The sequence below is a fragment of the Trachypithecus francoisi genome, unplaced genomic scaffold, assembly GCF_009764315.1.
Source record: "Trachypithecus francoisi isolate TF-2019V2 unplaced genomic scaffold, Tfra_2.0 Lachesis_group13, whole genome shotgun sequence".
NCBI classification, from domain to species: Eukaryota; Metazoa; Chordata; class Mammalia; order Primates; family Cercopithecidae; genus Trachypithecus; species Trachypithecus francoisi.
In genome coordinates, this window is record NW_022681458.1 from 73,406,888 (window position 1) to 73,422,052 (window position 15,165).

Here is a 15,165-nt window from a genome sequence, read left to right on the forward strand (position 1 = left end):
CATTTTCTAATGCCTGCCATTTCACTTGGAACATTCTAGATATTTCTTTCATAATTGTAAGTTATTAAGGCTGGGCACTGAAAATTTTTCTTTTTTCAGGCTGGGCATGGTGGCTCACGCCTGTAATTCCAGCACTTTGGGAGGCAGAGGCAGGCGGATCACTTGAGGTCAGGAGTTCAAGACCAGCCTGGGCAGCATGGCGAAACCCTGTCTCTACTAAAAATACATAAGTTAGCTGCACATACATGTTACCTGTAATCCCAGCTACTCAGAAAGCTGAGGCAAGAAAATTGCTTGAACCCAGGAGACGGAGGTTGCAGTGAGCTGAGATCGCACCACTGCACTTGAAGGCTTGGTGACAAATCAAGACTCTGTCTCAAAAAAAAAAAAAAAATTTTTTTTTTTTTTTTTCAAATCCAGTGATCAGAAATGAAAAGTCAGTCAGACCAAAGTTTTGCAGATAAAAATGACTTAACAGTTTTAAAAAAAAGTTTAAATAGTTAAAACAAAATATATAGGTTTAAGATGATGGGCAGGGTCATTCTGCATCACTAAACTCTCAATCCTTGAGTGCCATCTGCTTAAATTTAAAGCAAGATTATAGTACTTCAGATTTGAATATTTAGAGATTAAATGAAGGAAGGGTCCAAAAGATAGGTGGCATATGAAAATCAAGTGTATCCTTTTTTGCTCAAAGAATTTCATTAAGATGGAATTGACATTCAAAACAGATGAGAGCATCTAAATTAGAAACACTTCTCTGCCATAAAAAATCTCATTCTAATTGTCTTTGATTTTTTTTTTTTTTTTCCCCTAGTGTCAGATAGTGCCCCTCATCTTGAGGGCCTAGCAGAATTTCAAGAGAATGTAAGGAAGACCAACAATTTTTCAGCTTTTCTTGCCAATGTTCGGAAAGCTTTTACTGCCACGGTTTATAATTAAGGTACAAATAGTGTATATAAAAATGGTTTATTTTTCTTCTCTATTTTGTGTCTCTTTTTAAAAGAATTCTCATTATCTGCTGTCTGCCTGTAATTCTTTGGTATTTTTGTAACATTCTGTGTGGCATACTTCTTTCAATCACAGTAGTCCATCCTTATCTGCAGTTTTGCTTTTTACAGTTCTAGTCAGTCAACTGTGGTCCAAAAATATTAAATGGGTAGAATGCAGTACAAGACATTTTGAGAGAAAGAAACATTTCATATATATAACTTTTATTACCATATGTTGTTATAATTGTTCTATTTTATTACTTATTGTTGTTAACCTCTTACTGTGCCTAATTTATAAATAAAGCTTTGTCATAGATATTTATCTATGGGGAAAAAGCAGTCTATATCGGATTTAGCACTACCTAAGATTTCAGACATCTACTGGGAGTCTTTTAACATCCCCCACGGGTAAGGGAGAACTACTGTATTTTAATTAAAATCTTAGGGAAACATATAAAGTAAAATATGTTCTTTTAATTAATGAAAGATAATTAGTTTACTACTTTTTTTTTTTTTCTCTGAATGTCAGGCATGAGTAACTTGTGGCTAGCACTGGGAATGGAAATTTGTTCAGCCTGCACTGTGTTTCAGTGGTCTCCAAGCTTTTGTACCACTTAATATGGACTCTCAATATTAAAAAATTAAAAGGATGGGCCCAACCTAAGGTTGACAGTTTTTAACATGTACTGGGCAAAATAAACTCTACTATCTTACTATCAACCTAATGTCAAAAAAGAAAGAATATTTTTACCTTACACCAAGAGAGATCTATAATTAGAATAAAGGACGATCCTTCACATCAGAAGAAAGTTGGCAGCATTTTACTAGGATATAGTTTTGAAAATCTGAATGTAGAAATTTATAAACAGTTTCCATTCTGTAATGTTTGCCATTTAATTGTGGTCTGGATATAAGTTTGTCATCTTGAGAGTCTGTTCACCACAGATTAGAGTTCAAACGTCAACTTATTCTAGGACTTTTTTTTTTTGTCCTCATCCTTTCTGTGTAAATTTGATGGCATTTAAGTATGCTAGCTATAGTGAAAGCTACATAATACTGTTCCAGTATATCGTGAGCACACCTAAAAGCCATAGAACAATGCCTTCCATGCCTTCAGTTGCTTCTCCTGTCTTCTCCCTGAATAATCTGGGGGAAAATTCACACTTGTCACCCAGTTAGTGAGAGGAGGAAGGGAGTTTCAGAGCAGCCTCTCTCAGTGGCCGCTGTAGGGGCAGAAAGATGTGATACCTTTCCTCATCCATCATTAGGGTCACCACCAACACTCCTATAGCAAAAGACAGGTTAACAAGAGAAAAACATAACAAATGTATTTAATCCAAGTTTTATGTGACATGGGAGCCTTCAGAAATGAAGACTCAAATATGCAGGTAAAACTGTCTATTTTTATGCTTATGTTTGATGAAGAATGGAAGAATGGACAGCCATGTAGAAACGTGATTGGATGAACAAGTGTGATCTAGTGGTAATAAACTGAAGAAACCTGCAAGGCCTGTCTGTTCAGGTCTTTCTTGGGGTCTTTCTGTGTAGCTTTCCTTTTTCCTGGGCGTGGGGCAGGACCCTTATTGAAGGAGGGTCTCATGACATAGTAAGGTGGGGGAAGGTTGGAATAATATTTCTAGGTTTTACAGCTTACTTTGGAGAAGAAGGGAGCAAGAAGCAGGAAGGCAGGAAAAGGTCAGAGACCTTGGTTCTGACGCTGCTTCTGAGGCCTTCTAATCTCTCTTAGTTTAAAGTACTTACCATGCTAAAGCACCATAGTTTGGGGTATCATGTTCTGAGCCCTAACACCACTCATACCTAGGACTTGGCTCAAGGCTTTGCTCATTGGCATATAGTAGTAGAACTTACCTGAGAAGAATGCTATGGCCTGGTAGAGATGTTATCACTGACACATGCCAGTGTGTAGATCAGCTTTTAGGGACCATTGATTGGTATTTTCTCTAGAGATAAAAGGCTAATAAACTGTCCTGGTGATTGGAATGGGTGCTACTAGCAATAGACCTATCCTATTTCAGCATGGGCTTGTCTGAAGGGAGTATTTTAAGAGAGAGTACAATAAGCAGACTCCAGTTTTTCCTAGGCAGACTTTCACATTTGGCCTTATTTTTTATATACTTATTTAAATGAATGCAAAAAACGATATCAAAACCCAACTTCGGTTTTTGTGAACCTAGCTTGATTTGGAGCTCAATTTCTATCAGCAGGATCTGTTTCTTCTGGATTGAGCCTCTATGTGGTAGACCACAGCAATTTCAAACTCATCCGGTTTCTGTAAGTTAGTACAGGTGATCAAGGGGCTAAAGTACATGTGTTGGGTTATACTAGGTTCCCCCTGAAACCCAGCTATAGAGGCAGATTAACCTCAATAATTGGGCTAAGAATGGGGATGTTATAGTTCTACAAGGGGAAAGACAGCTTAGATGTTTGGCATTAGAAACATTAGATGACTATCTGCAGTGAGTATGTGTTGACTGAATTTCTCCACTTGAAATATATCTACAGTGAACAAATGTAACAAAACTTGAGGGAAGGTCTTGTCTCAAAGAAGACTAAAGAAAGATCATATCTCATACTGCAAACTCGATGACATAATGTTTTGAACCATACAGTAAGAAGGCACTAGGCATTGACCCAGCTTGCCTAAGCAAGAAGAAATTCTGAAAGATCTCTTTCACCAGCAAGTTGGAGAAATGAGAATTGGGGATGAGAGAAGAAATGGGTAGATCCCCACATAGGGCCCATTTTTCCTCAAGGAACAGCCATTCTTCACTTCTAACTGGTGGGTGGAATGGGGTCAAGATCTGAGAATGAGATTCCATAGCAGGAAATTCCCAAGAGGATAACATAGGAACGACCAGACACAGTGGCTCACAGCTGTAATCTCAGCACTTTGGGAGGCTGAGGCAGGCCTCCCAAAGTTCGAGATCAGCTTGACCAACATGGTGAAACCCCATCTCTACTAAAAATACAAGAATTAGCTGGGCATGGTGGCACGTGCCTGTGATCCCAGCTACTCAGGAGGCTGAGGCAGGATAATCACTTGAACCCAGGAGGTGGAGGTTGCAGTGAGCCAAGATCACGCCACTGCACCCCAGCCTGAATGACAAAGCAAGACTCCGTCTCAAAACAAAGCGTAGGAACCAGCTTTGCTACTGGAATCCAAAGTCAAATATACAAAGAAAAATACATTATTATGAACAGAGGGCAGACGGCCTTGGGCCATAGAACATTATACGATTAGACTGATTTGTTTTCTTAGCAGGGAAGTTGATTCATTCCAAGACTGGGGATTATTCTAACAAGCCTGGTCAGCTGGCCATCTTAAAATAATGGTTAATACCTTTTTTTTTTTTCTTTTGTGCACTTCCTACATGCCCAGCACTGTTCTAAGCCCTAAGCCCTTTACCTCCATCTACTCATTTACGTTCTCACAACAATCTGTGAATACTATTGAAATTTTTGTTCTACAGATAAGGAATACAAGGTACAGAGTTTAAATGACTTAAAGTCACACTGCTGCTGAGTGTTAGAGTTGGGATTCAAACCCAGATGACAAGCTGGCAACTGAATCCACGAGTTTCACTTAGATCTAGACGATGCCTTATAGCCTTTCTATACTACATTACAGGGAAAGTATGCAAAAACAAAGTTCTTAAAGATTCTCAACAAATTTGAATTTCTATAATATAATTTGGGTTTTGTGTTTCTATAGAAATACAATGATTAAGAAAAAGAACTAAATTGTCTTGAAAGCAGAGGAGGACTATGCTTTGTCTGGATCCTTAGGAAATAGCCTCACTAAAATGGCAAAAGAGCTGCAGATCTCAGGGAAACAGTGAGCAGAGTATGAGGTGTTTAGAACCCCAGTGGCTCATTGAGAACAGTCACTAGGGATGTAGACTGCAGTCATCAACCCAGGTCTTTTTGGAATGGTGTGTGAGAGGGCTATTAATTTGTGCATAAGTTTTTAATCTGTTTGAGCAAATATAAAAGCCTTAGGCTGAGCATGGTGACTTAATGCCTGTAATCCTAGCACTTTGGAAGACTGAGGAGGCCAGGAGTTCAAGACCAGCCTGGGCAACAAAGCCAGACCCCATCTCTGAAAAGAATTTAATTTGCCAGTCATGGTGGTACATGCCTATAGTCCCAACTACTTGCAAGACAGAGGTGGAAGGATTGCTTGAGCTCAGCAGTGAGCTCCAGCCCTAGGTGACAGAGAAAGACCCTATCTCTTTAAAGCAAAACAAAAACGAAACTTAATTTTTGAAGTTTACTATATACCCACCTAGGGATATTTTGGAGCTGATACTAATATATTAGCTCACATTTTAAAGTTGATGCATTATGAAAATTCCACTTGAGCTGATTAATAACACATATAAAAGGCAAACTGAGCTACCTTAGTATACTTGCTTTTTTATGCATTATGTTTAAGATGATGTGTCATAACAATGAAATAATTTTTAAACATTTAAAATCTTCCTAATGTGGAAATAAAGCACAAGATACACAGACAAGATACTTTCTTAAGTGGGAAAATATAGGCACAAATGTAAGTAACACTGCTTGAAATGGAATCCAAATGAGGTCACTCATCTATTCTACATTTTGTAATAAGATGGTACAGGTCTCTAAAATTAATCTCAGTAACAAATTAAGTTAAAAAAAAAGCACAAAATTACTACAGTGTTCTACTAATGTATCTAAAGTTTCAATTTCCAAGCTAATGAGAATTAGAAAGTGTTGGTTATTTTTCAATTCAGCAAATCCTGTACAGACATAATTAGTTATGTTTGAATTTGTATACCATGGCGGCATTTAGCTCTCTTACCTAGCAGTGTCTGGGATATAGTAGAAGCTTAATAAATACGTATTAATGTTGAACACATTATCAAGACTCAACAGAAAATTATTTGATGGGGAATCAAAATTGTACTTCGTAAAAGAGGTGGCTTGTTCAACAATATCTGCAGGCATATTGCTAAGGTGTTTGGACATTTTTGGAAGTTAAAGATGACTGCTGTTTTTTGAGACAGGGTCTCACTCTGTCGCCCAGGCTGGAGTCCCGAGTAGTTAGGACTACAGGCATGCACCACCACACCCGGCTAATTTTTGTATTTTGTGTAGAGACGGGGTTTTGCCATGTTGCCAGGCTGGTCTCAAACTCTTGGGCCCAAGGGATCCACCCACTTCAGCCTCCCAAAGTGCCGGGATTTCAGGCATGAGCCACTGAACCCGGTGAGCACTTCTTGACTCAGTAACAAGCTGACAGAGAACAAGTTCCTTTCTGAATAAAGATAAGAGTTTCATCTAAATAGAAAAAGAGTCTATCAGTTAACGGGAGGATCTATATGCTATATAAAATCAGCCCTTTCTTGGTATTGTTAGTATATCGTAGTGTGAAATATGAAAAGTGTATGATATGGTGTGAAGAATGTTTCAAGTTTAGACACACATTTTCCTTTTTCCTTAGCAACTAGGCAAGCTGGAAGTAGCAGCTGAGAATAAGGTCTAGCAAATGCAAAAACTTCAAGGGAGAAGTTATTTTACTCAACTTAATGTTTATGAGAATTTTGGAAAGAGGCAATGTTTGAGATTCAAATAAATGTTATCTATATAATGGCAAATGTTGAATATTTTAACTTGTCTTGCAAAAAGCTCTATATTCCGGCACCAACATGGTATTGTGGGGGAAAAAAGTTGAGAATTAAGACGCAGGCCAGTCTTTGCTCTACTATTGAAGCTGATACATGACCTTGCGCAAGTTATTTACCCTTTTTGAGGGTCACTTTTCTCATCTGGCCATACTCTACTATGTGTGTGGTTTCCCAGACTTGGGGGAAATGAAGAAGATTTTCTTTTATTCCCAATTAACAAAGTAATTGTGAATATTTGTTGAATTTTATGTTTTTCTGTACTTACATAAATTTTCATCTTTAACCTATTAATGTGATTTACATTAACAAGCTTTTGAAAAAAAATGTTGAATTAACTTTGCCTTTTTGGAATAAATCCACTTTAGTCATGTACAGTCTTTTTTTTAATACAGTGTTGGCTTCAGTTTATGAATATTTTGTTTTGAATTTTTACATCTATAGTCATGAGTGACATTGGGTTATAATTTTCCCATGTATATTTTTCTATTTCCTGAAAAAGTTTGAATAAGATTATTGTTTTTGAACTCACTTATAAAACTATCTGGTCTTGTGGGGATTTTTTTGTAGGAAGAGTTTTAAAAAGGTACTCATTAAATTTCTTTAACAGTTATTAAATCATTCAGTTATTGTATTCTAAGTTTTGATCATTCATATTTTTTGAGAAATTTGTCTCTTTTTCTTGGCTTTCAAATTAATTAGTGTAAAGATTCATAGTATATAATTTTATCTTTTAGATAACTGCTACATCTATAGCATCTACTTAAATTTTTTATGTATTTATTTATTTTTAGAGGCAGGGTCTCCCTGTGTTGCCAAGGCTGGTCTCGAACTCCTGGGCTCCAGTGATCTGCCAGCCTTGGCCTCTCAAAGTGCTGAAATCACAGGCATGAGCCACCGCACCCAGCCTACTTTTTTCTTATAATGTTTATTCATACCTTTTTTCATTCTCACCAAGATTTGCTCATTTTATTAATCCTTTCAAAGACCCAATGGATAGCCTTGTTCATACTCTTCTATTTTGTTTCATCTCTCCTTTCTTTCTCTTTCTCTCTCTCTTTCTTTCCTTTCTTTCTTCCTTTTTTTTTTTTTTTTGAGACAGAGTCTCGCTCTGTTGCCCAGGCTGGAATGCAGTGGCGCGATCTCAGCTCACTGCAAACTCTGCCTCCCAGGTTCAAGCGATTCTCCTGCCTCAGCCTCCTGAGTAGCTGGGATTACAGGCACGTGCCACCATTCCTGGCTAATTTTAGTATTTTTAGTAGAGACGAGGTTTCACCATGTTGCTCAGGCTGGTCTCGAACTTCTGACCTCCTGATCTACCCGCCTCCATCTCCCAAAGTGCTGGGATTATAGGCCTGAGCCACTGTGCCCAGCCCATTTCTCCTCCTCCTCCTCTTTTTCTTCGGTGTTTTTACTTTGGGTCGATTCTGCTGTTATTTTGATAAACATAATTAGGATGCTTCGTTTATTAATTTTAGCATTTCTCCTTTCCTTGTAGGACTTTTTTATAGCTGCTTTCCCGAAACTACAGATTTTGATAAATAGTATCTTTTTCATTTTTTATTTCTAACATTTTCTAGTTTCCATTAAGATTTCTTCTTGGACCATGGATTATTTAGAAGTATATGTGTATGTGCATACATGCATGTGCATATATGGGTGTGGTCACACATACACGTTCTCCAAATGCACAAGGTTTTTTTCAGTTACCATTTTCCTAATGATTTCTACATTATATTATGGTCAGATAATTTCCAGATACTTTGTGGACTGGTGCCTGGTCAGTTGTTACAAACGTGTACTTTCCAGTGCTTAGGTGCAGTGCCTCTTCCTCATCTGCCTATAGCACTCACCCAACCCGTCTCACTTGCTTAACTCCCAGGCAGCCTGGACTTTCTCTGATCGCCTTGATCCTGATTGAAACCTCTCACTCCTAAATGTCCTCATTACCTCTTGTCATACTCCTGTTACAGCATTTATCATGGTGTCTTGCATTTATTTACTGCTCTCTCTTCCTTACAAGAATAGAGACGGGGGGCTCTTTTGAGAAAGAGGACTCATTGTCTTTAGACCTAGTATTTAAATGACAGATCTTTTGTTTCTTAACCTCTCCACATGGTAACTTCTATTCATCCTTCAAAATCCAGTTCAAAGATAATTTTTTTTTTTTGAGATGGAGTCTTGCTGTCATCCAGGCTAGAGTGCAGTGGTGCAATCCCAGCTAACTGCAACCTCTGCCTTCCGGGTTCAAGCCATTCTTGTGCTTCAGCCTCCTGAGTAGCTGGGACTACAGGCATGCACCACCACACCCGGCTAATTTTGTATTTTTAGTAGGGATAGTTTTTGCCACGTTGCCCAGGCTGGTCTTGAACTACTAACCTCAAGTGATCCACCCACCTTGCCCTCCCAAAGTGGTGGGATTACAGGCGTGAGCCACCATGCCCAGCCAAGACTACTTCTGGTGTGAGGAGTATGCTGGTCCAGGCACCACACTGGAAGAATCACTGAAGAAAGCAGTTCCCATTTGCCCCATGTGAGGAAAGCTCAGTTTCCCCATATACGTGGCATGCTTCTAGGTGCTCCTTGATATGATTCCCTTTGTTGACCTAGAGCCCTCTGTTAGTCCTGAGCTTTAAAACCAAAGTTTGTCTCCAACCAGTTCAGTTTGCTTCCCCTCCTAGGTCTGCTTCTCCAGTTCCATAGTTCCTTTGAGAAAGAGGTTTTCACCCTAATTCTCTGTAGGTCCATTTACTCCAACCTCAGAGCAAAGCTGCTTTCCTCCTATTCCTCTGACCCCCTGACCCAGTTAGTATCCCTAGGTCTCTGCCCCTTCAGCAGGATTTCCCTGATCTCAGGCACCCATATTTCCCCACTTTCCCGGAACTGACCTCCTATTTGTATAAACACAACCCGGATTCTCTAGCTCACTGGTTTTCTCACTCCTGTCTCCATTGCTGCTCAGCAGAAAGTCCAGGGATCCAGATCCTCCATGCTGGATCACAGCATCCTGGGACCTTTGACATTCCCCTCATCCATCATCTTCAGCTCTATCTAGGTAGCTGCATTCTCTCTGCAAAAGGTTTCTGCTCGTCTCTGCTGTGTCCTCACTCTCTGATCCAAGTCTGAGTCCCACCTTTTCATGCCCCGCAACCCCAAGCCCATCTTCCTGTATGAGATTGCAGAGGACACTAGGGTGTGCCGCTATTTGATCTAACCCACTTCTCTTTCTCCCAGCCAGGCTGATTACCCCTCAAGGCCGTCAAGGCTTTGGGAGGGGACGGGTTTTATCTTGGGGGAGAACAAAATTAAACTGTGTTCAAATTACTGATCAGTTAAAGTTTTATAATACTATACAATAACATTTACCCCCAAACGGAATATTACATTTTTGATGAATCATAAGGCACTTTAAGTGATTAAAATGCCTTGTCATTAGGCATATTAATTATTATGGGTAAGTGAAAATGCAGAAAAATGAAATTAGTAAATCTTTCTGGTTGATAGCATGATGGATATGTCAGCTTTTCCTCTACTAGAAAGGAGAAAAAATAGAGTAACATCATTGTGCTCAATATTGGCCTCTGTGGCCTATATTTCAGGTTGTCACTGGTACTAAAAACTTCCTGACATACAAAACTTAGTGGAGTATAATTATGAAAGTCCATTTAATAGTTTTAAAGCACTAACATTAAAGTTATTCTATATAGGAGACTTCAGCCCATAATTAATGTTCACCACAATATGCACTAAATCTTTCTGGAGTATCATCCCCATCTATCTAATCAGAAAGTTCTTGCCCTACTAAAAAGATACTCAACAAGTCCGCTATATCCAATTGTATTTGTATTTCATCTAGTTTATAGTACTTCTTTGAAGCTTAAAAGTTATATGTCAGATGCAAAAATAAGTTGCAGCAACATTCCAAAACAGGGGAACCATTTATGTTTTCATAAAACACAACTGATTTATGAAGAAAAAAAGATGTCTTTCTTTGAAAATTACTTTCAAAGAGTTTTAGGGTCCAACTACCATTATGATGATTTTCTCCACAGAAAATCGTCTGGTGTAGGCTGCAGTCAATTGCTACATAATTTTTTATCCATCAAGGCTTAATGGAAAGAAGTAAGATGAAAAGGAAATATAAATTTAAAATTTCTGTTCATGGTCTAATGGCCTATTATCCAGCCAACTTTCTACTTGCAGAAAGCCTTCATTAAGACACCATTAAGGTTGGCATTAAAACTTCTGAGCTGTTCTGGGCTGTAAGTTACGTCTCACATAACAAATTTTACTTGCGCTCCTTCAGCTCTAATATCTGTATCTAAATATCTATTGTGTTACTTATATTCCGCTATAGGAGTGTAATGGTACAGACTTGCAAAATATAGTCCTCAGTTTGAAAAATTTCTTCTTGAAAGTATAAAATTTGGTGAATTTTTTTAAAAAAGAGGTCAGGGGCAGGAGAGTAATGGGATGGATTTTAATTACTCCTTTAATGCCTGTATTGAAGCTCTAAAGGACAGCCTATTTGGCACAAGAGTAAAAACATACCCAGCAGTTTCATGAAGACTATGACCTTCCAATCAATGGAGTGTGTGATCTCCAGGCCAGCTTAGGTCATTTTCTGAAAGAAGCTGCTGTAACATTTCTCTTCACTCTAAACTGTTCCCCTTGGAAGTAGTTTCGGGGCCTAGCCTCTCTCATTCCCAACCTTTGTCCATGATAGGTCATTTGAGGAAGTACCATAAATTTTCTTCACCCTAAATATTCCATTTTGATAGTGAAGATTGGTTTCCTGAACTTTCCATTCAAACTAGAAATCCACTATCATTTAAAGTCCTTCCATTAGGAAGCTGCTTAGGATATTCCGTCCATAATGACTTAGTTGGGAAGTACAGAATTCCTTATTTCTGAATTGGTAAATGAGGTTTCCAAATGGGCAAGAAGGCATGAAATTTGTGGCACTATCTCCCTCCTAGCCCTTTCCTTTCCAATTTGCTCTTGTTCTCATATCTCTAGCCATCTCTGGCTCACACTTGACCTCACTCTAAGAGCAGCTCTGGTGGTGGGCAGGGGATATATATGAAGCAACTGCCTCAGAAGATCATTGGCTTAGGATGAAACTGCATTCTGCCCGGAGGCCCTCAGCCTGGGAGCTGGACCTTTGTCTACCCACCCTTTCTTTGGATCTTTTATCCTACCATCCCCCAATTTGGGTTGATCTCATTGGTGTTTTGATTGCCTGTCTCTCTGCTTGGAATTGATCTGTATTCCTCATTTCCCAGGCTCTCCTTGACCTCGTTGTAGGCCTGCTGTGCTCTGTTGCCACCCAAATCCAGAGGAAAAAGACATGTAAGTCCTCACCGCTGTTGTCTACCAGATAACTCTGTGACTTCAGGCAAGCAGCTGAACCCACCTTGGACTCAGTCTCTTTCTGTGACACCAGGGGTTATACTGGATCATCTCTAGGGTCTCCTAGAATTTGGAAACTCTAGGAACCAAGGAACCTCTTCCTTGTCTGTCTCCACCCATCCATGTTTTATCTGACTGTTTCAAGCTAATAATCATGAATGCAAAGTGCTGTGACATGCAGGTAAAACTCCATCCATTTCAAAAGAAAAACCTGTAAAGATAATAGCACTTTATTCTTATTTGAACCACACTGTATTGTTGGTTACAGAGTGTGAAGGTAGTATGTTCAGAGTCTTGTTTTATGCCTTTGTAGCTGTGTTGCCAGCATTTGAAGGTAACTCCTCCACATAAGCAGCAGGAAAATGGCCTTTTTTCCCATTCAAAGATCCAAACCACCATCCTTCTTCTTTTTTCTCATGTATAATCACAATGTCACCTGTGAAAATACACAGTTAAGACAAATGGGTCTCTGCAATGTGAACACATGCCTCGGCCCGATTGATAAGAGTTTTAAGGAGGTTCCGCTTCAAGGAGTTACTTGGTAGTGTCATTTTCTGCACTTGATTCAGATGAAGCCAAATGTATCAAACACCTGTGTATAAAGCAGGCATAATCCAGAGGATACTAAAAAGAGTAAGATAATGAACAACTGAGATAACATAATTGCTTAAAAACAGGATTGGCCGGGTGTGGTGGCTCACGCCTGTAATCCCAGCACTTTGGAGGGCAAGGCGGGCAGATCACAAGGTCAGGAGTTTGAGACCAGCCTGACCAACATGGTGAAACCCCGTCTCTACTAAAAATACAAAAATTAGCTGGGTGTGGTGGCACACGCCTGTAGTCCCAGCTACCCAGGAGGCTGAGGCAGGAGAACCACTTGAACCCGGGAAGTGGAAGTTGCAGTGAGCCAAGATCACACCACTGTACTGCAGCCTGGGTGACACAGCGAGACTCTGTCTCAAAAAAAAAAAAAAAGTCACCTTGAGTCATATGTCCTTATGCTGCCTGGCTCACTTTCTATGTAGCTGATGGATTGTCACCAAACTCTCTTGGTGTCCATACCTGGAGGGTTTCACATGCTGGTGTTTATGATACTTTGGCATGTTGGCTGCTATAAGTATGTCTCACCAACAGTGTTTTCCTAAGAGCAAGACAATGCCTCTGCATTATACCTGATTTCACAGTCCAAAAGCTTAACTCACAACTTTGCATAGAAATGTAACTCCCCGTTCAACAACTTAGCCAACTTTAATACAACATCAATTTGGAGACAATATTTTTTAAAGCAATGATTCAAATAAAGAGAATTCCATAGCAAATTGGACAAGAAACATGGCTATTGTCATTAAAGTAGAAAGATCTGCCCCCTTCAGGATCCAAGAGCTTCTTTTTCTTTAGCGTCATTCTGAGGTGATTTTTCAGTGTTCCCTTCACTCTTACTCAGCAATTCTCTTTCTAAGACAAAGGAGACTATTAACTCCTTTTCTGAGTCATAAATCACTATTCTTAAAGGAGATCATTCTCAGTCTCTAAGTTCTGCCTTTAATGGGTTCTCTCAGGTCCGTAAATTGACATAATCTATTAACAAAAATTCCAACAAATGATTTCAAATTGTATTGCCAGCTTCCCTAAGCCTCCAATGTCATGTTTCATTGAAAGAAACTACTTAGAATATAAAGTGTGAGCAGGCTTTGCAACCAGCAGAGAACTGAAAACAAGATAATCAATTTATTGTGAATGATGTAACTCAAATGCAGCATCCATGGGTTCTAGGTGGCATCTGGGAAGTATGTCTTTTATTCACATAGGAAGAAAAGTAATTGCCTGGGGAGAGATGACTGGCAAATGCTGCAAAGGAAACACCCAATAAATAGCAAATGTGCGGTGTCCCTGTCGTTTGGCTACAAAATGTATCTTGATTTTCCACTGGCTCTGGGAGCCGTGTCCTTGTTTTGGATAATATACTTTCCCCCACAACGTTACTCTTTCTCACTAACCCTTCCGTTTCCAGATCTCTGTCTTAGCACTAACATCCAAACGTGATTTCTAACTGGACACATAATGAAGGTTGAGGCTGGAGACTTTTTTCTCTAATAATGTTGTGGTTTATATTATAAAGCCACTATATAACACCTTTCCATGTTAAGTAAAACTGTGACACAAAGAAGGGGGTCTTATTCTTTAGACTGGACATAAAAACCTTTTCTGAGAAGTAAGTTGAGAGAGGAAGTCACTTCACATTCCTGCAGGTCTAGCTTCTAGAAAATAAAAAGGTGGGGTACACCTCTAATCACTTTCCATTACTGACATTCTACCCCAGTGTGCATTGTGATTAGGAGTATAGCTGTGTTTCCAAGTTCAAATCCTGCGCTGCCATAGCCTGTGGCATTAGCCAAAGCACCTAACCTTTCTGTGTGTCGGTCTCCTCTGCTATGAAATGGGAATAACCAATAAAACCCTCCAAGGGTTTCATTAATATTAAATTGGACAATATGCCTGCAACAATGTCTGGCACATAGAAAACAGAATAAGTGTTAGCTATTATCATTATGCGAGCTTTTATTTTAGATGTGCTTATCTTTCAAGAAGGGTGAACTGATTTGACATGGTAGTAACTCTTAAGGCTGCCACACTAAGGGTTTTATTCATGCTAAGAATCTCAATATGGGAAGGCAATTAAAATATTTGAGAATGATTCTTACCCTTTTCCAAATTCAACTCATCATCTTGCCTGGCTTGAAAAGAATATAAGGCCTTGCAAAGTCTGCTGCTGAGCTGGGCTGCACCAGGGACTGAAATAGATTAAGCTGTAATTACTATGCTGTGTTAGCAGGCAAATGAATATGAGCTGAAGCTCTTTGGTTATTTAACAGTGTGGTGCAGAGTTTCAATATATTAAATTTTTCTCAAAAGGAAAGTTTGTAATTTTACATAATTTCATTCCTTGATTCAAAAACCATTTATGATGCACTTTCTATATGTATGGACTGCATATGTTATATAACCAAAAACTATATTATAATACATGAAATAGTAAGTCTAGAGAAAAACATTGCATGCATGTTTTGGAAAACATTCACTAGTTT

The 15,165-nt window shown here is 39.0% G+C and overlaps 2 protein-coding genes across 8 annotated transcripts in view; one reads left to right on the forward strand and one right to left on the reverse strand.

The window, feature by feature from the left end:
- The window catches only part of SPC25 (SPC25 component of NDC80 kinetochore complex), a 30,173-nt gene extending 17,460 nt beyond the window's left edge, over positions 1 to 12,713 (forward strand). The window contains exons 7-8 of the mRNA XM_033231234.1: positions 818 to 943; positions 11,953 to 12,713. Coding sequence (XP_033087125.1) covers positions 818 to 942 — 125 coding nt within the window. The 3' untranslated portion in view covers position 943; positions 11,953 to 12,713. The remainder of the gene's footprint in view (positions 1 to 817; positions 944 to 11,952) is intronic.
- NOSTRIN (nitric oxide synthase trafficking) overlaps positions 12,273 to 15,165 on the reverse strand; it is a 63,782-nt gene continuing 60,889 nt past the window's right edge. For 6 of the 7 annotated variants that reach the window (XM_033231230.1, XM_033231229.1, XM_033231227.1 and 3 more), the window contains 2 exons: positions 14,782 to 14,871; positions 12,294 to 12,515 (listed from right to left, as the gene is read on the reverse strand). In XM_033231230.1, the coding sequence (XP_033087121.1) occupies positions 12,379 to 12,515; positions 14,782 to 14,871 (227 nt within the window). In that variant the 3' untranslated portion in view covers positions 12,294 to 12,378. Of the gene's footprint in view, positions 12,516 to 14,781; positions 14,872 to 15,165 lie in introns of all 7 variants that reach the window. The other variant, XM_033231228.1, reaches the window with a different exon arrangement.